Genomic DNA, 20,888 nt, shown 5'->3' with positions numbered 1-20,888 from the left:
CTGTGTAAATGACATAGTTCTCATATTCATATGGCTGTCTTTTTGGTGCTAACATCAGGAAGTCATACATGATATACTGGCGTAGGCCTTCATGGCTGGCATCAAAGAAGGAATGATGAGGTTTTCAGGCTGAATGGTCATGATCGAGTTTTATTTTGTTCTAGCATTTCACCAGCAGCTGTGGTTAGCATCTTCAGAGCCTCGTTTGTGATGTACCTCTTAGCACTGAGGCAGATTTAGCTCATGTATCTAGCGTGTATCTAGCAAGCTGCTCTCTGGTTGGTCCACATTATGGAAGGCCAAGTAAGTTGGTTCTTGATTGGTTCCTCATCTAATTGGTCCATTTTGAAGAAATTCCAAGAGCTGGGCTGCTTTGACCCAGTGGCACATTGATTAACTTTTCTGAATTTTTTATTTTATTTTTTAATTTATTATGGCACTAAGTAATAAATAGCTAGATTTTTTTTATATAATTCAATGTTACAACAAAAGTCAATTGATACATGAAAACACTTCCATGTTTCTAGCACTATGGAGTCTTCACACCAAAATGAGGAACCTTATTGAGTGCAACAACAGACTTACTTGACCAGGAGGAACTGGGGGAAGCAACTGCACAGGGGGGACCTGCAGAGGTGCCAGTGGTGCACTGGTAGCTGCCATGTGAGAACCGGGTGTTTGAAACTGGGACAACAGGTGAGGTGCAGGTTGCTGTACTGAGCACATGGGCTGGTTGCTGAGAACTTGCTGTAAAGAAGCTGGGCTTGAGATGGATGGCTGATGAAATTTAAAAAAAGATCATATAAGTTTTTGAAGTGGTATCAGCATAGATTGGAGAAGCAGTCATAGGCGAACAAGAAACAAACAACAAACCTGCTTTTTAAAAATATAGTTAATAGATTGAAAATCTACAAAATAAACAGTCTAAAGCCATGGTGAGAGGCTTTACAGTACAGTATATGTATGCAATTCCATTTTTCTGCTGTATTCTGAAAAAATATTGGTTCCAGTTTTTATGTCTTGGTATAATCATAATCATGGTTCCCATTTCTGAATTGGCAAACTATGATTACCAGTTTCACAAAAAAGCCAAACAAATCAACATCAAATTGCAATACAATATTCCAACTGTTTGTTATTTATTATTGTTATGTATTATTTTAATATCTTACTGGCTTTTAGTGTGTTTGTAAGCTGCTCAAATGGGTGGCATACAAGTCAAATAAATGAATAAATAAACAAATTGTTCCAAAGCTGATTTGGATACATTTACTTATGCAAACGTATGCCCAAACTCAAACTAAATATTGTCTGGAAATAATGATATGTCCATGGCTAGATACTTCTCCCTTTCTCATGATCATTTTCAACTACTAGTGAAATTAGCCCAATAAATTTTATTTATTTATTTGTTTGTTTGTTTGAAGAAAGAGTGGCCAAAGAAAATGATAAAGCCATCAGGCCAAGAAAATGTATATTAGAAATAATATTTTTAAAAGTCCAAATAATGAGGTCAATCTCTTCTACTCTGAGAAACAAACTTAAAAGAGGTCAAGAATTAATCTTGAGTTTGCTATAGGGTAAAGGAAGAAATTAAAGCTTTCTCTCTTTGTTGCAAAAGCATCCATAGGTGAGATTTTAAAAGTCCTGCTGATGGTTGTGGCAGCACAATCAAAGCTCTGCCCTTTGTACATGTGTGTAATGTCAATTAAAATACAAAAGGAGTAGGGCTTCAGTTATACTACCACAACTGCCTTCTTGTTTTGATATTTCATTACAGATGCTACTGCTGTCCTACTTCTTAATTTACTCATTAATCTATTGCTGCACTTAAAATTTGCTAAGAAACCTTCCATTACAGTATAAAATAGACAGTCAAGCCTATAATGCAAGTTACATAATGGTTTTAAGCTTAATAGGCAAAAAGAGAGCCCAGATAAGGCAACAGGCTAGAAACCTGAAGAATGTGAGTTCTGCCTAAGACATGAAGTCTCTAGTTGACCATGGACCAAACACTCTCTCTTAGCCCTAGGAAGGAAGTAATAGCAAACTAGTTTTGAAAATCTTGCCAAAACCCCGCAGGACGGTTGCCATGAGTGTATTTTGAAGATATGGAGGGGGAGGGGGAAGAGAAAGGCAGAATATGTCATTTCTTACCTGCTGGCTGACTAATACAGGTTGAGGTTGTCTCATCTGCACAGGGGCAACTGAGGTGGGAAATGGAATTGGAATTGCTGGTTCTGGATAAAGTTGTGGCCTCAGAGGCACAACAGCAGTTGGACCCTGAACCACTGAAAGTCCAGGCTGGGAAGGAAGGTAGGAAGACATTACTTTAGAAAACTATTGTCTATAAAAACTCTCAATAGCATACCTTATCATTCTGTCAGTATATAGCTGTTCAAGCTATTTAGTAAAGTAATTAATATTAATAATTCAGATTAACTGAGTAGATATATTGCTATGACAATATCCATTAAAATAAAAATGTCCAGGCAATAGATTGTCCACCCTTTTTGCTTCATATTAAATAAAATAGTAAGTAAACAAACATAGGAGATAGGATATGTGACTCCATTTATATGTACTGTATGAACACGACTAAGAAAAATGGTTAGCTGTACAGACTTTTGAGGTTATGCAATTATTTAATCATTTTTTAAAATTCATATGTGAAAATTGAAGAAGACCATACTTACTATTGAGGGTTGCTGGTAGGGCCCTATCTGCTGAAGACCATGTGGCAAAGTCTGGCTCTCACTGAGAGGTGGGCTATAAACACGCTGAACAGCTGGAGGTATTGCATCAGGAATAGATGAGTAGATCACACTTTGCTGGCTACTCTGGGAGTCTGAGTACACAGTTGATCCTTGACCACTGTCAAATGTGCTATCAGCTGAAACATTGTTAATATTGATTTTTTTTAAAAAAATTGAATGGTTTCATAAACTGAAAGCAATCAAAGTATTATTCGTATTGTGCAAAGGCTATCTGATCTTACTTGAGATCTTAATTTGGAGCTTTGGAAATAGCATATAGTATAGTTCAGGATACTCCAGAAGTCAGTCAATCTGAATCAATAATGAATCAGATCTGGTGCATGATGCAGGGGGGGGGGTACCCTTATTTTTCTACCATCAAAATTAGAGATTGATAGAGATTTACATAACACTTCGATATGGCTGCAGGAAGGAATTGGGATTTTGTGTAATTGAAACCACTTAGCAACCCTTGGAATGGACTGGCAGGGGATTCACTTCACTTTCTGACCAGATTTAAAACCACAGGATTTTTTTTTTCTGTTTAAGTGTTAAATTTCAAAGGTTGAAACAAAAGTAACTAAACCAAATCCATAAACTAGAAATGAGTTGTTCCCAATTATATCTAAATTGGGACGTGGGACGTGAGTCTGTGGGGAATATATAAAATGCAGACACGACTGACTGGAGAAATTTTGAAAAATTGGCTGTCTACATTTCTTTCTACAAACGTTCAAAATTTTTGTAAGAATTTGTCATAGTCTGCAGTCTAACCAACAGTCTAAATTTTCATAGGTAAATGTAATATTGAGAGCCTGCTTGGCGTAGGGGTTAAGGCAGCAGGTTGGAAACCAGAAGAAAGTCTGTGAGTTGTAGTTCCACCTTAGGCACACAGTCAGCTGAGTAACCTTGAGCCAGTCACTCTCTCTTACCCTAGAAAGAAGGCAAAGGCCATTTCCCAAAAACTGCAGGGATTGCATTGTCAAAAAACCTGCAGGGATTAGTCCAGACAGTCTCCAGGAATTAACACTGACTCAAAGACATGCACACACAAAAAGTAACATTGCTGTACAGCAGGGGTCTTCAAATTTGGCCCTTTTATGACTTGTGGACTTCAACTCCCAGAATTCCTCAGCCAGGCACGCTGGCTGAGGAATTCTGGGAGTTGAAGTCCACAAGTCATAAAAGGGCCAAGTTTGAAGACCCCTGCTGTACAGGTAATCTCGACTTACAACAGCTTGTTTAGTGACTTTTTGAAGTTGCAACGGCACTGAAAAAAGTGACTCATGACCAATTTTTACACTTATGACTGTGGCAGCCTCATGGTCATGTGATTAAAATTCAGATGCTTGGCAACTGCTTCATATTTATGACGGCCGCAGTGTCCCAGAGTCATGTGCAACCTTCTGTCAAACAAAGTCAATGGGGAAGCAAGAATCACTTAACAACCGTGTTACTAATTTAACAACTGCAATGATTCACTTAACAAGTGTGGCAAGAAAAGTCGTAGAATGGGACAAAATTCACTTGACAAATTTCTCGCTTAGCAACATAAATTCTGAGGTCAATTGAGCTTGTAAGTCGAGGACTACCTGTAATATGTCTACCAAATATTTGTTAGTGAGTTTCAAAGTGCTGTTCAGGCTGATATTGCCAGGTCTTTATATTATAGTAGTATCTGAGTTATTAATTTATTTTATTTATTTATTAGATTTGTTGGCCACCCATTTCGCCTAAAGTCAATAAAAACACAAAAATAAATATTTCTAATAACAGTAAAAATTACAATTAAAAAGATGGGGAAGAAGGGAAAAGGATGTTCAGAGAGACAGGTGGGATCTTCTCTCAACCACCTCCAGCAGGATACACTCCTTTGGGCAGGGGGGGCAGTCAGCATGAATTAGTTGCGATTCTGTATATTTTTGCTTTCCTTCCAGAGAGAATAATGAAGCACCACAGGACCACTGGAAATAGCTCACATTAAAAAAAATGTCACTGGCAATAATATCCGAGTTTGCTGAAGTATATAAATAAACTATTTTTTAATATTGTATACTTCTAGTAAGGTTAAATGATAAGTGTATCCCCCAAATTATACCAAATGAAATAATTTAGACATACCTGTTTCTATACAATAACAAATGATGTCATAAAAAATATAACTAGATGTATTTTCATCAGTGAAGGATTGGTTGAAAAATCCAAATATGAGGCTTTCGAACACAGATGAAATTAACTTTCCCAATATGTATGCAAAAATGCATACTGCTTCCTGCTGCTGTTATTTAAGAATATTAAAAATGTGTTGTGTGTGGGTTTTGTATACATATTGGGACAGTTAATTTTGTCTGTGTTTGGAAGCCTCATTTCTGGATTTTTCAATCAATCCTTCGCAGATGAGAATTCACCCGTCTTTCCAAATTTATAAAACAATAACTCCTTTCAATTTTACTTATCTAAGTTTATGGAGCTTTTTTGGATACTTAATAATGTAGAGACGTTTATAGAATAGGAAAATATAATCTAATTATAGGAACCATCTAACCACAAAAATGAAGACAACTCTACAAAGCTGAAGCAGCAGTTGGAAGCCAAACTTGGATTCTGTTATCATCTGTTGTACACAGATGCTAAATTATTTATGTACATTTCTGCTGTATTTGAATATCACCAGCAGCATCAAGGAAATTATTTATAGGGCTTTTAGACTTAAAAACATTGTGCAAGCACTGGCACAACATATGATGCCAATAATTTACAGTACTGAAAGAACTAATTGAGAGTAGCAACTCAGAAAAAAGATTATTTTTAAAATGTTTCTGCACTGTGAAGGAGAGATTTTAATTCTTATCTAATGTAATTAAATATATGTAGGTCTTCAAGCAGCAGTTCCAGAATCTTTAAATATTTTCACTAATATAAGAAAATTGTAATTATTATCTTGACTAAACCTAGAACAGTATTTCCTGAGTCAAAGTACATGTTGGCTCACTTTCATATACTGCGAGCAATCGTACCAACACTAGAGTGGGCATAATTAGCTTGTTTTAGAAGGAAAATTCAATACAGTTCAAAGGGTTGGCTATATTAATGTGTCAGAGAATGGTTGATGGTCTTTTTTAACCACCACCACATGAGGGCACTTCCTCTGTGTTCCCCTTCTTACAATGGTATGATCACATGGTTGCTATAAGAAGGGAGGAGAGCCTTTACTTTGTAAAATGACAAGGTAAGGTAACATTTCCCCTCAAATCCCAGGGGAATTCACTTCCTCCCTGCTTTAAATTTGTTGAACAATACAAATTCAATTATGTACAATCTTAATCATAGTAAGACGGAAACTGTTTATTGATAACTTAGTAGATATTTATTGTTCTTGCATATTTTTAGCATATATTTATTTGTTCTTGTCAAAGTCCATGCAACCAAAGTCCTGGCTGCATCAGTCCATCAGAGTTAGAATTCTTCAGAATTTTAACATAGTAGGAAGAAGCTTAGGCATGTTCAGTTCCAACTGGTTAGACCAATAAAAAGAGAGATGCTAATTCAGATCACATATTAAGCAAACTAGGTATGGAATACTTCATGTTTGATAATTATCCTCTTCAGCCAGAGTAGCAGGAGCTATTAAAGAGTCTATATTAGCGTACTTATTATTCCTGCTAAACCAGAATCCTGAAGAGTTTTGGCTTACTGCAGTGCACAAACATGGCCAGTGACATCCATTCAGTGTATTTGTACTACATCCTTATATACCAACACAGAACACATACTAGACTTACATGCAAGTGAAGTGATGCTTGTGGGCAGATTTTGTTGAGAAAGATGCTGGTCCACTTCAGGCTCATCTGGTTCTGATGGAATCTGATGACCAGCATGAGAAGTGTGTGTAATCTGAAGTGGTTGTGCTTGTGTGACCTTCATTTTTTCTAAGCTTTCAGGATCCCGATGATCTTCTGAATGCAACATGGGGCATATCCTCTCTCTTCTCCACTGTATTAAGGCTACTCTGTCACGTATTGATTTTGCAATTATTTTGACATCACTTTCATGAAAGAATCCAGCATCAACCTGAAATAAAAGGTTTTCAACAACAAATCCATATTTGTCTGTGTTTTCACATCATGGAGCCCCACATACCCACTCCCTATTCCAGGGGTGTCAAACTCGCCACGTCACGTGACGTGTCACGATGTATCACAACTTTTTTCCCATTGCCAGAGCTGGGGTGGGCGCGGTTTCAGCATGACGCATCCAGCCCATGGGCCGGCAGTTTGACACCCCTGTCTTATCATCCAGTTTTAGTAATTGAATAGAGAGTTAGATTCTAAATCACCAGTCTGAGGTTTTGTATGTGTGTGGCTGATTAGTTTGCAGAAGTATCATTTAGAATTGCATATAATAGCTAGAGGTCCAAGGTTTTCATTCATAAAATTATTTTCAAAAAGAGTACAAGTTGTATCTGAAACATTTTTTTTATAAAGCAAAGAAGCAATTGCAAAACTATGATCAATTGTCATAAATATTTTTATTGATCATCATTGGCTACAAATGGCTATTGTCTATATCACTATTGGAGCTATTATAATTTAAATATTCATAGAACTTCATACAAAATAAATTTGTAGTGGGGATATTTTTTAATCCAACTGTAACCGATGGTAAAGGGAGGGGGGCATTTTTTAGGAATAATTACAACCAGTCATAATTGGCATCAAAATCATATAATCTCATTGTCTGCTTCACGAATAAACCAAATAAGAAATTTCCCATTTGCAATGCAATATGAGAAAAGTAATTTTTCAGGAAGAAGCTCCCATACTATATTTCAAGCATTTAAATTCAGTTTTCCAAAACGATAGGCAGCTAAATCCAAATACCCTGGCAGTATTGCAGGCCACAGCCTGGAGTTTAATTCTGACCAGCTCACGGTTGACTCAGCCTTCCATTATGCAGAGGTCGATAAAATGAGGACCCAGACTGTTGGGTGCAATATGCTGACTCTATGAACTGCCTAGACAGGGCTGTAAAGCACTATAGGGTGGTGTATAAGTCTATCTGCTATTGCTATCCATAGATTACTGGATGAAAGATCCTGTTTGTTAATTGGGCTGTAAGGTTTAATTGGATCTGTTGCTATTGTACCAGCTTCTCTACTGCATAGCAAACTCCCTGTTTGAATTTCTTGACTCTGGTTGGGCTAGCTGCCACACACACGCACGCACACCCTGCAATACACAGAAACTTCCAGTTTTGGTTCTGGAGGAAGTGGCCCAGCCTTAGTGCACCATCTAATCATATTTCTGGACTTTCAACTCCTGCTCAAGGAGCAGATCAACTATGTGGCTAGCAGGATCTTTGCACAGCTTGGAGTTGTGTGTCAGTTGTGCCTGTTCTTGAATCAAAGAACCCTGTTCAGAGCCATTCTTTTGATCTCCTGTTTGGACAGCTGCAACGGGCTCTATGTGAGACTCGCCCTGAAGAACATTCGGAAGTTAAAGCTTGTGCAGAATGAGAGAATGCAGGCAGTTAATGGCATTAGCTACCTGGTGTGACATCATTACTCTGCAAGCTACACAAAGCCCTACATGCCACAGGGCAGGGTTACTTATAAGATTGTACAGATTGTCCTCGACCTACTTACAATAGTTCACTTAGTGACTGTTCAAAGTTACAACAGCGCTGAAAAAAGTAACTTATGTCCAGTTTTCACACTTACAATCCTTGCAGCATCCCCATAGTCACATGATCAAAATTTGGATGCTTGGTGACTAGTTCATATTTATGACAGTCCCAGTGTCCCAGGGTCATGTGTTCAGCTTTTGCGACCTTCTGACAAGCAAAGTCAATGGGATTCACTTAGCAACCATGTTATTAACTTAACAACTGCAACTGAGATTTATGTGAGAGAGAGAGAGGAGAGAAAAAGAGAGAGAAGAGAGAGAGAGAGAGGAGAGAGGAGAGAAAGCGAGAGAGAGAGAGAGAGAGAGAGAGAGAGACAGACAGACAGACAGACAGACAGACAGACAGACAGACAGACAGACAGACAGACAAAGGAAGTTTTTATTTTACCATTTCTTGTGCAACATCATCAGGAGTTTCTTTCTCCAGTTCAAAAGTAAACTCAATGGCTCCATTATCTTTGGATTTCCCTTTCAGCTTCTTAGCATCTTCGACCCAGAGTCTTAAGGCAATAGAGGATTTTCTACCATCGTCTTCTTCTGCAAGTTCCACTCTCACCCCTGTATCCTCAGCAAAGAAGGCATGGCTTAATAAATCTTTAATTTCATATCTGGGGAAAAAAAGAACACAAACACATTTTAAGTCCATTTTTCTCCTCTATACTTTAAGGACCAAATAGCTGTGTGATATTTTAGCATTACATACGTATATGTATTAGAACTTCCTTGGCACTATATGTCTTTCTAAGTTTTAATGAAAGCAAAATTTGCTTTCAATATCTATAATATTTAACACAAAGGGTTTTAAACCACTGTAGCAAAATAACAAGTGTTTCTATAGCAACTGCCAAATGTGTGACATAATAAGCACCACACCATTTGTTTATTTTTATTAGTTCTTTATTTCAATTTCAATGGCTGCCCATTTGCCACTTGTGGCTAACAGAGAGTTAAAACACTTACTACACCTTTTCAAGTTTCTGTGTTTGTTTTATACAATGCCCTTGAAAAAGGTATTTATCTGAACCATATCAGACCCAGTTTATACTTTTTAGATACTTTGCTCCTCTCCTTTTTTTCCCTTAGCATATTTATACATACTATACATTTCTTTTTTTTATTGGTTCTACCCATCAATGGGAATAGATAAACAAGCCAAAAACCAGTCAGATGTAATTTGTGCTATTTTTTTAAAAGATGAATCCATGTAAATTCTTCTAGAATCCAAATGAAAAATAACTAAACCATGCACCTCTGCTGCCTGATCTGCTTTCTTTAGGAACATGTGCAGCGGGATGGTGTGCTCCTAGCTGCAGCTATTACCTAACATTTAGGTGAAAGTCAAATCAAGAACATTAGAGCTGTCAGGCTGACTTTTAAAATGTCACGCTCCAGACAAAACTGTCAGTAATGCAATATTTTCATTTGACTAGGCAATCCCTTAGTCAATACAGTCTGAGCTTTCAGTTGTTAGTCTTCAATTAATCTTTTAAAAATCCTAAGTATTGATTTAGGATTTCTACAATCTCTCTGAAATCTGATGGAAAAGAATAAAGCTGGATATCACCAACATAATGATGGCATCAATTTGCCATCTGTGGTTAAGCATCTTTTTATTGAATCTGTTGTGTAAAACTTGTAAAGGAAACTCACATATATATAATTTTGTGGGATTTTTCTTTTTCATATTTTTTCTTTTTCCACTAGGTTTAATTAAATAAACAAATGTAAGGTTTAAAATGTGGAGAAGGATTAAGACAGAGTCTTATGAGATACTGCATCCAACAGCTACTTGTCAAATATAAATCTCCATGTACCATTTTCTGGAACTTACCTGGATTGAAAAGCCCTCCTTTTGATCCCTCATGCCTTAGTCACCTTCTGTATGGATTACTGCAATGTGCTGTACGATGTGCCACCCTTGAATAGTATCTAGAAGCTGTAGTTGATGCAGCAGCATGGGCAGTTCTGGGCACCCCTAGGGCTGTGCATGTAACACCTCTATTATGTGAGCTGCATTGGGTGTCAGTTTATTTCCTGGTCAAATTCAAGGTGTTGATTATTACTTTTAAAGCCCTTCACAGTGTGGACCTGGTTACCTGAGGAACCATCCTGACCCAATAATATCAACCTGTCCCATCAAGTCAGGCAGAAGGTTTGTTGCAGACCCCATCAATTAAAGAATTTTGACTGGCAGGGTCTACAATGAGAGTCTTCTTGTTGTTCCTGCCCTATGAAACATCTTGTCCCCAGAAGTGAGGGTACTCCAAGGGTGGTATGCAACCATGGTGATGGTTGGTGGCTAGAAAACACCCCCTTGCCTTTTTGGCCTTTTAATCTTTATTTTAATTCTGTTTTTTAAAACTTTGCTTCTAACTCTATCTCTTTTTATATGACTTTTATTTGTAAATCACCCAGATTTCAGGTGAGATGGGCGCTGTTATAAATTTTATAAGTAAGAATAAAAATATAAAATAAATACTTGAAGAAAGTCTCATACTGCTCTGTTATAGATATATAGTCCAGAAGGACATTCTGACTGAAAGTATTAAAATTTGCTGAGAAGTCCTCAAAATTCACAGGAATATAGTCACACTAACCAGATTCCAAATGGTACTGATCCATGTCCACATAGTAACCATATTAGTTTCTATCTGGCTAGTAATTCTCCTAAGAGATCTACATGATTAGATTATAGTAGGTCTATCAGTTTAGAATGGTACTAGCCAGCTCTTGGCCGTTTTCTGCCTCCACTCCAAGAAATTATTTTGAAATGTGCTCAGGTTATGACATGTTTCACAAACAACAGAAATTTACTATTTGAAACAAACCTCTCCTCCTTATTTTTGCAAATACACTCTCCAATTATCTCCTTAATTTCAGGATCAGTAACTTTATCAAAACTTGCTGGTTTGACACCCTGCGTGAGGAAAAAAAAACATAATTAAATTTCTCTGGCGTTTTCATTCTAGATCTACACAGCTTTGAGTTTAAATTAGGACTCTTATGTAATATAATATACAATAGACCATTATATATGCTATAACAAAGCTAAATTCAGCATTAACTTTTATTATGAATTTTAATATTAAAGGCATTGGAAGGGGAAAAATGAACTATCCTAGGCTTCTGGGATTATGTTCCAGAAACCTAAAAGATCAACATCAAGGTTTTTTGCTTTTTCTTTTTTTAAAAGAAGTGTTGTTTAAACTGTAACAAATTAATTTATCACTTAACTATTTGTTTATTTTAATTATACCTCAACTTTCCAGAAATCAGAGCAGCTTTCCTAATTAGCTAATGGGTTTTTATAATATTTTGATACTGTTCCACTTTAAAATAAAGAATAGATATTGTAAAATAATTAAAGTGTCTCTTATGGTTTTGCCGCAAATTTAAAGATAATCCTTACAGATTTATATTCTGCAAAAAAGGGAAAAGAAACTCTGTAAGGAAACCAAGTTTTCTTTTCAGAGTACACCTCTAATTGAAGTTTGTGAATGTCTTAGAAAAAGATTTTCACCTGCTGACAGTTACAAGATGTGAACTTTAAGGATTCTCAATAGCAAATGTTAAATCCCAAGAGGAAATAGATATTTAAGGCAACATTTTTATGTATGATGAATATGAAAAAGGAACCTTTTCTAGTGAGGTAAAGAAATTGAAATAGAAAGCAGGCATGGAGGTGACTGCTATTCAAGGTCTATTTGAGGCATCACTTCAGTTGGTGCCATCTATGCTTAAGATTTCTCATCTATACATACCACAAAATACCTTGAAGTATGAGTGATTGAGGCATGGGGGAAAAAATCGCACGAAATAGTTGCCAAAAAGATTGTCTCTGCCTTGCACTATTTTAGGTTAAATATATCTTATTTTACCAAAGAGGAACAATTCATTATGCTTTCAGCCAAGTTAAATTGCAGCTTGATTTAAAAAAAAAAATCCAAGAACTATGGCACCATTTTAACCTGCGCACCAATGGAAAAGAATTGTACAAATTATTCATTTAATGGAGTGTTAAGCAGCAAAAGGTAATCCATGCTACATAAATAATTGTGGGAAGATGTATTTATTTTAGATAAACTGATAAAGCCATCCAGAGAAGCTAGACGATAGAGATTAGCATTTGGTTTTTCAGGGTGTCTTCCACTGATGTATTTCTGGCAGTACAACAGACAGTACATTTGAGCAAATGTCATAAAGAAATTGAACAATCAGTTGGCCAATTAGATGTAATAGGAGGTCACTAAAATGACAAGGTCACAATTCTGGAAGATGTTTTGAATCCTATCTGTTGCTACAATAGGAAAGAAAAATGTTTATTTTTTGCTCAGTGTGGTTATAATTTTTTAATCCCCTCAATAAGACACCTATATTGAGCTTTTTATTTACTTCTATTCAATTGTGTTTGATTCTCAGAAACTGCCTGGACAAGTCCTTGGAGTTTTCTTGGCAAGGTTTTTCAAAAATAGTTTGCCATTGTCATTTTTCTAGGGCTGAGAAAAGTGACTCGTCCAAGGTCACCCAGCTGGCTTTGTGCCCAAGGTGAGTCTAGAACACATAGTCTCCCGGTTTATTTGGCTCTCATACTGATCTTTAGGAGGCATATGAATTGATTAAATTATTACTATAACTTAATCAATTGGATAAGACATAAATTCTTTTTAATTAGTCCGGTTAAACTCTTCCAGAAAACTTCATCATTCTGAACTGTCTATACCAGGGGTTCCCAACTGGGGGTGCTCGCACCCCCTGGGGGTGGGAGACAATATTCCAGGGGGTGCGAAAACTTGGGTTTAGAAGTTTCAAAATTATTTTTTATGTTCACATCATTTAAAATTTGTTTAAATAAGCTTAGTACTTTTGTAAAGGGTGCAAGAATATATCAGAAGCATTCTAGGGGAACTGCTGGTCTATACCAATCTTCTTAAGTCTCCTTGATTACCTTTTTAAAGCAACTATAGTAATACATACGAATGATGTAAATTAATATTTGTACATATTAAGGATTTAACACAATTTCTTACAAAATAGTTGATGCAAACTGTGCTTATGTAACATGATTGGTCAGGTGGAGCTTTGTGCCTTTCCCCACTAACCTTGTAGGAAAGCAAAACATGTACATGCATGAACAGTTCTGATAATCAAGCTTGGGAAATACTGTATGTCCCATATCACATGATACTTTATTACATAAACTGACTTTAATAAAATAACAGTACTTTCCCCAAAGAACACTGAATTTATGATTAAGAGTTTTAGTGCATGAAAGGACAGGCATAGGATAGTTATTTTAAACTTGGAAAGCTTATTTGTTTCCTGGGGATTTAATCATTTAATGAAAGAGTTCCATTCTAGGCTATTTACAAAAGAAATTAAATAAGAATCAGGCACAAACATAGCTAAAAACTATTAACAAAATGTACCAACTAGACAAAGACTTTGTTGAAAAAGAAACAGAATAATTGGAATGTTTGTAGTGCATTTTTCCTACAATGTAAGGACAATGGCCAATTTTTTTTGTAAGGGACATACAAAGCAAGATTTTTTTCTTCTTGTTCTGCAGCTTGTCTCTATAATCTCCTCGACAAGGTCCCTCAAATTTGCAAAGCAATGTTGAGGTTGTGCCTGGACTTTAGAGAGAAGAGGATTGTGTTCTGCTGCTGCAAATAAATAAGAGCCTCTTGGGGAAAAGGGGAAAGGTGTCCAAAAAGTATTAATGCAATTATGAATTCAAAGCCTTGTGCCTGCTTTAGACGCATCTTGATATTTTTTAATTCCCTCTGAATGCTGCTGAATGGGTTTCTTCTGAATGAATTAGTAATCCATTTCTTCGGTAACCCTTACATTAGACTAGTATAACAAACAAATATTATTATCATCACTCTATTTCAGATGTGGGCAAGCTAAAAGATCCAATTAAGTGTTTGTGGAAAGACATCTATGACGGTCTCCTGATGTCCTTTTTTTTAAAAAAAAGGAAAAGCAATAAATAGCTATAATTGTATTTTACAAAGTTTACAAAGTTTAACCCCTTCCACTGAGGCCATTTTCTGTCCCAACCAGCCTCTGAAAGAAGTTTTCTCATGCACTTTGCTATGTCAACATCCAAAAACAAATGACACAATAAATATGCAATCTATGACAAATGTAATCTTAGCATAAATAAAAACAAAGAACTGAGCTGTAAGAGCTTGTACTTTAAATAGTGTATGAATTCACATAAGTTTCAGTTTTCCACTGACTGAAAAATATACAGATTCCACAATTCATGTTTGATCTTAAACCTGACAGTACAGTTTAGTTCCAATATTTCCTTTTCCCTCTGAAAACAAAGTAAAAAGATCTGTGTATATATACAGAAGCACATAGTATTATTTGCAGAATAATCTATATGAATTTTTTCCACCACTCTTTATATATTCGTGTTTAATATAATTGAATTGATCCCAAATAAGCTAGTTCCACTAAAATCAGTGGTAAAATCAATCCTGATTTCATGAGCTAAAAATAGCCTGAATACAATTCATTCAGTTTAATATCAAGAACACACCAAGATAAAAGAACAAAGTCAGCCCCATGAGTTCACATGCCAGATCAATATCAAAGATGCTTAGTGACAACTGTAGCTGAACAAAAGAAAATAGATGGGCCAATGTTATGTGGAACCAGAATAATGCACAGAGCTGTAAGTGATATTATAGGTAAAATCAAATTGACAGGGATTCATACAAATGCATAGAGCCAGTTTGGTCTAGAGGTTAAGGTACCAAGCTAGAAACCAGGAGACTTTGAGTTCTAGTCCTGCCTCAAGCATAATTTTTCTCTCTCTCTTTCAGCCCAACTCACCTCACAGAGTTATAGCTGTTGGGGAAAATAAGAGGAAAAAGGAGCATGTTTGCTACCTTAAGTTATTTATAAAAGCAATAAAGATATAAAAATAAATAAATGCATACAACCATATCCATTAATCATTGTAAGTATACGTACAAGTAAGCTTCCACAAGAAACAATATATAAAATAGACACAAATCATACATGTACACAATCTTCTAGTGACAAACTAAGATGGAATTGCTCTATCTTTATATCATACTGAGTTTATTGGGTATATCTCAATATATTTTTAGGAAATGCCAGAATTCTGTACAGTATTCACAGAGGCATTCTCAAGGAATAAAATTAGTGCCTGGAGGGTAGAATTTGTTCTGCATCATAGATGGTCCCTCCCCCCCCCCAATTTTCTTTTCCAAATATAATATATAATCAGTTTGTGCCACATTCTTAACTATTAGAAATATTATTATGCAGTTCGAAATTTTAAAAATATACAAAAATAAATATTAAAGAAGTAGAAACAGCTTGCATGTAGAAATTTCATAAATTAGCATTGAAACAAGTAACAAAACATGTTATTAGTAAAATGAGAAACTGAGCAAATCTGAAAAACATTGATGTCATTTCTACATTTTGATGAAACTGGCTGGGATGGGGTATGACAAAGGAGAGGATATGTAGAATTACCACAACCCTAGTCTTAATAAGAAATCATTTCTTCTTGCCAGAAAATATAAAGACCTAAATAAGAATGAGGTATTCAACATATCATGAGGTTGAGAATTTAAGAATTATTCAACAATACTGTTATTAAAATTATATGGTGTTATATAATAGTATAACAGTGCTTAAAGTGTTAAAATAAGAAAAAACAGTGTATATGAAAGAGCAAAATGATTATATTAAAATATCACTTACAGAAGTTACTTTCCTATAAATCTGAGCAGCATTCTGGCATTCTGAATATGGATATTCTGAGGTAGCCATTTCCAACATACACATTCCAAAAGCATATACATCCACTGATTCATCATAGTGTTCTTCATACATTTCTGGGGCCATAAATTCTGGAGTACCTGAACAGAACAAAAGGAATCCATCATAGAAAATGTACTTGTGCATATAGCAGTGATAGCGAACCTTTTAGAGACCGAGTGCCCAAAAAAATGCCCGGTCCGGCCCCGCCCTGCTTCACGCCCACCCGCAGGGCCACCCATCGCCTCCATGGCCCACTGCAGCCGATTGCCCAAGCGGCCCTGCAGCACCATGATGGTCATGCCCTCCACCTGCACCCCGCAGCATCTGCACGCAATGGGGTGTGAAGGTGGAGTCTTGTCCCTGCCGCCCAGCTGCCATGTGCTTGGCTTCGCTGCTCCGCATGGGCCGCACCCAGGGGCAACTCTCCTCTAGGGGGCTGGTGGTGAGGAGAGGGCCACGAGGCTGGGGCGATGGCGTGCATGCCCACAGAGAGGGCTCTGAGTGCCGCTTCTGGCACTCGTGCCGTAGGTTCGCCACCATTGGCATATAGCATCAAGCCAGAGAAAAGTAAATTTAAAGGAGAATGTAGAAAACATACTTGTACATAGAGCATCCAGCCAGAGAAAAGTAAATTTAAAGGAAAACATTATATGCATGAATATAAAACTCAAAGGAACTTCTGTATTTTAAATTGAAATTAGTAAGACAGAAAGCTAGATGGAATATTGGATTGAACCCAAAGGAATCATTCTGTATGCAGCAAAGTTCAACTCACAGAAAGGCAGTCTTCCACAATCTTGCCCTTGCCCCACTATATTTCAAATAATACTTTGAAGCCCAATAAACAATTAGAATAAGAATTCAAGATATTTTCAGGTCCTAGACACTTATTGCACAATTTTCTGCGATGGCATAGGAATCTCTATATTTTTTGAAAAAAATATCTAGAATTTGGCAAGTTCATCAAATATCCCATGAAGTTGATTTCACTTAATATTTTGTATGATCTAATGTAAGAATGCCAAAGTCTTATATTTGAAATCTCAAGAGATATTTCTAAACTTTTAAGCCAGGTTTGAAAGTTAACAGATGCCCTATTGCTAATTTATGCTTTGTGGCAGATCCCTGAACTATAGATTTCCATAAGAAATGTGAAAGTTAGAATTCAAGATGGTATGTGTGAATGTAGACTTTGCTTTGGGAAAATATAGGGAACAGTGCTTTATTTATGTATATATTACATCCACTGAAAGCATAAACTTCTAAACAAAAATAAATTATAATTCATGTTTATATATGTATAATAGTCAATACATTATAAAATTACAGATTAAGAAAAAAAATAACATTGTTGAAATGTTACTAATTTGGGAAGAATGTATGAGGCAAGGATTTGACATTGCCAATGAAAACAAAATATGTGCTCATTATTTTGAGGATCTATATTATTCATCCATTTTCAGTAAAGATACATGAAGTAAATGAAATGTGGAGATTTTTAAGAAGAGACTGAACAGCCATTTGTTTGAAATGGTGTATGGCTTCCTGCTTAAGCAGGGGGTTGGACTAGACTAGAAGACCTTCCAATTCTGTTATTATGTCATGTCATGTTATGCTTACCTATGACACTTTTGGCAAATGACGTTCTCTTAAGAGTTGCCAGACCCAAATCTCCTATCTTCACAGATCCTGTTGGCCCAGTTATAAAAATATTGTCACATTTTAAATCTCTATGAATAATTGGTGGTGTCCGAGTGTGCAGAAAAAGAAGACCTTTTAGGATTTGCCGACACCAGCTACGAAGGACTTTTGGTTTCATCACTTTAAATCTCTTCAAATAGCTAAAATAAAAACATGTGAGATGGAATAAAATTATTTTATAGAAAAACAGATGCACTGAGATTCTTCTTGAGGACAATGTCTGCCTTTCTGCAGCACAGTGAACCCTTGACACATGCATGACACTTTCCAGGTCAGTTTGACCATTTTGTAAGTGATTTACCTCTTACAATTAGACTTGTCTGATTCAGCCTTCAGCCAAGTACATTCCTAATTTAAGAGGAAGATAGCTTGGAAGGTAAATTATAAATAAATTCATTAAAATGCTAATGTGTTAAAATCTATGAATTACAATTCTACTAAGATCCTTGTTTATGCAAAACTCTATATATGCACTGATGCTGTATGTATATTGGCATACAGTTGATCAACAGTGCTTCAGACCTGAAACTTGAAGCAATGTTATTATTCCTCATGAAGTGGAAAAAAACATACAGAGAATTCTTACAAATATTGCAAAAGGTTACCAATATTACCACTGGTAATATTAAATTCAGTAAGATAATAAAGCATGATGATTCAGATTAATTATTCAAGCATGTGAATTTGAATCAAGTGTTCTCCTTCTCACTGGTGGAAGATTATTTGATTATAGCTTAATAATGTTATCTATTTTGGGAAAGGTTAACCCAGAAGTTCAAAATGACCCAAGTAAAACAAAGAAAGGGAGAGAAAATGCAGGCAGGACTGTGGGTAGTCACAGAAGAAAACAATAGAGAATATAACAGAATTGAAACTTACTTTCATTTGACTTAATTGGAAATACAGTCAGGCAAGCTATTTTAAAGAAGGAAGGTAGATTTCCATTCTTAACAGGGTTAGGGATGAAGCAAGAATTTTGTCTATACAGATGTTCTACTTAACTAATTATCCATGTCATGACATAACTAGTACTTACGTTTTCAGAGTTCCGGAGGTCATCAGTTCTGTTACCAGCACAATACACTTTTTTCCTTTTAAACACGACTCCCAAAAATCATAAAACCTAACAATATTTGGGTGCTGAAGACCTTTCAACATTTCTGCTTCTTCTTTAAACCTTTGCCGTTCCACTTTTGTCAGCTTTCGATCCTGCAATTCAGAAAATATTTCTTGTCAGAAGACAGCTTGGGAACACGCTTTGCATTAAGAGGGCTGCTGCATTTCAGGTCAAATGAAGAGGGCCATAAAAATGATGGCCATATTTTTTTTCTGTTCTATAGAGGATGTTAAAATGTTGGTTTCAGGGGTGCAGGAGAATTTAAACGAAAGATAAAGTATTTCTCTTGCAGGTGGAATTATTATAAAGGAGGATCTTTAGACCTAAGCCACAGCAATAACTCAGTTTCGCAAATATTTTAGGTAAATATCAAATATAATTACAAAATTCTGGGTTGATAAAACACAAAGGATTAACAACAACAATCAAAACAGAATAAAGTTATCATTAAGAGTTTCATTATAGTTACAATATTTTTTCTTTTTTTGCATAGTTTTTTCACCATAGTTCTGCAGATCATCCCCTTTGATCTATTGCAGTGCACTAGGGCTGCTCTTGACCACTCAGAAGGTTACTTGAAGGATTTCTTGTCCCGTGGTCATCTGCCCACACAGCATGATCCAATAGAGAGAGCATCTCCAAGTTTCTTCTTTTAAATCTTGTTATCTTATGGGACGTAGGAAGTGTGTATTTTCTCTCGCTGTCTCTATTTTCTGTAATTACAAGCTCCAATTCTGCCTGCCTTTAAGAAAGCCACTTAAGATCCATGGATTCCTTGGTGCTCTCTGACCTTGTTTATTTGCTTGCACATATTTTATCCACTTAGGTAACATAATCAGTGCTAGTGAGTGTGGGATTTGCCTCCTGGTTTACATTGGGGAATAACTGTCAAAGTTGTGAGGCTTGGCACTACTCCCCATGAGGATAAAGGTTTACTTCTGATCCCTATGTGCATTAATGTGTTAGGCTCTATGATTGATTCCTGCTTGGCTCAGATTGGATTAAGCATAACTGATTGAAACTGGTGTTTACAGGAGACTTCAAGCAACTGGAAGAGATCTTTCCTGATGTAGATGGGGGAGATTCTTCCGTTGAAGAATCAGGTGAACAATTTGGTGATTATCTTTGACCTGTATTGGCCTTCAGCCCTTAGGTCTATCCTTTAGTACAGAGATCCTCAACCTTTTGGGCACCAGGGATCGGTTCCATGGAGAGAGGTTTGTCTGCGGACCAGAGTGTGTGGTTTTGTGTGCTGCCTGCATCTCGTGGATGGGGCTTTGCTTGTTTGTGTGGACTGGTTGCTGGCATGCCATGGCCCGGTACTGGTCTACGGAGGAGGGGTTGGGGACCCTTGCTTTAGTACTTATGTCTACATAGTGGTAAGTACCTTTTTCCAGCTCTATATTCTCTACTGGGTACATAATTTCCTGAAGAAGACCAATTCAACTACTCTGATCCATGTGCTAGTTATCTGTAACTTTTATTTTGTAATATTCTGTATATATGATGCCTCTGAAAGAGATTCAGAAATTGCAGCAGGTCCAAATTGTGGTAACTAAACTCTTAGTTTCAGGTTAACTGAAGGATCATCCTTTGGAACCGGTCCACGTGTTGAAACCCTTCTGGAAGCCTTACTGTTGCTGAAGTAGCCTGTGGAATTCTCTCACAAGTGATAATCATCTACAAATAGTCCTTGATTTAGGACCATAATTGAGCCCAAAATTGCTGTTGCTAAGCAAGGCAGTTGTTAAGTGAGTTTTCCTCCTTTTACAACCTTTTTACCACACTTGTTAAGCAAATCGCTGCAGATAAGTG

General features: G+C 36.4%; 1 protein-coding gene across 1 annotated transcript in view; it reads right to left on the bottom strand.

Annotated features, from left to right (window-relative positions):
• The window catches only part of WNK2 (WNK lysine deficient protein kinase 2), a 106,014-nt gene that overhangs the window by 48,010 nt on the left and 37,116 nt on the right, over window positions 1–20,888 (bottom strand). Inside the window, exons 2-10 of the mRNA XM_029284461.1 lie at window positions 18,993–19,165; window positions 17,876–18,096; window positions 16,196–16,353; window positions 11,269–11,357; window positions 8,829–9,048; window positions 6,539–6,827; window positions 2,697–2,893; window positions 2,158–2,304; window positions 586–777 (exon numbers count right to left, since the gene is read on the bottom strand). Coding sequence (XP_029140294.1) covers window positions 586–777; window positions 2,158–2,304; window positions 2,697–2,893; window positions 6,539–6,827; window positions 8,829–9,048; window positions 11,269–11,357; window positions 16,196–16,353; window positions 17,876–18,096; window positions 18,993–19,165 — 1,686 coding nt within the window. The remainder of the gene's footprint in view (window positions 1–585; window positions 778–2,157; window positions 2,305–2,696; window positions 2,894–6,538; window positions 6,828–8,828; window positions 9,049–11,268; window positions 11,358–16,195; window positions 16,354–17,875; window positions 18,097–18,992; window positions 19,166–20,888) is intronic.

This window comes from Protobothrops mucrosquamatus, unplaced genomic scaffold (assembly GCF_001527695.2).
Source record: "Protobothrops mucrosquamatus isolate PMUCROS unplaced genomic scaffold, P.Mucros_1.0 scaffold617, whole genome shotgun sequence".
NCBI classification, from domain to species: domain Eukaryota; kingdom Metazoa; phylum Chordata; class Lepidosauria; order Squamata; family Viperidae; genus Protobothrops; species Protobothrops mucrosquamatus.
This window is presented reverse-complemented; position numbering and strand designations above follow the sequence as displayed.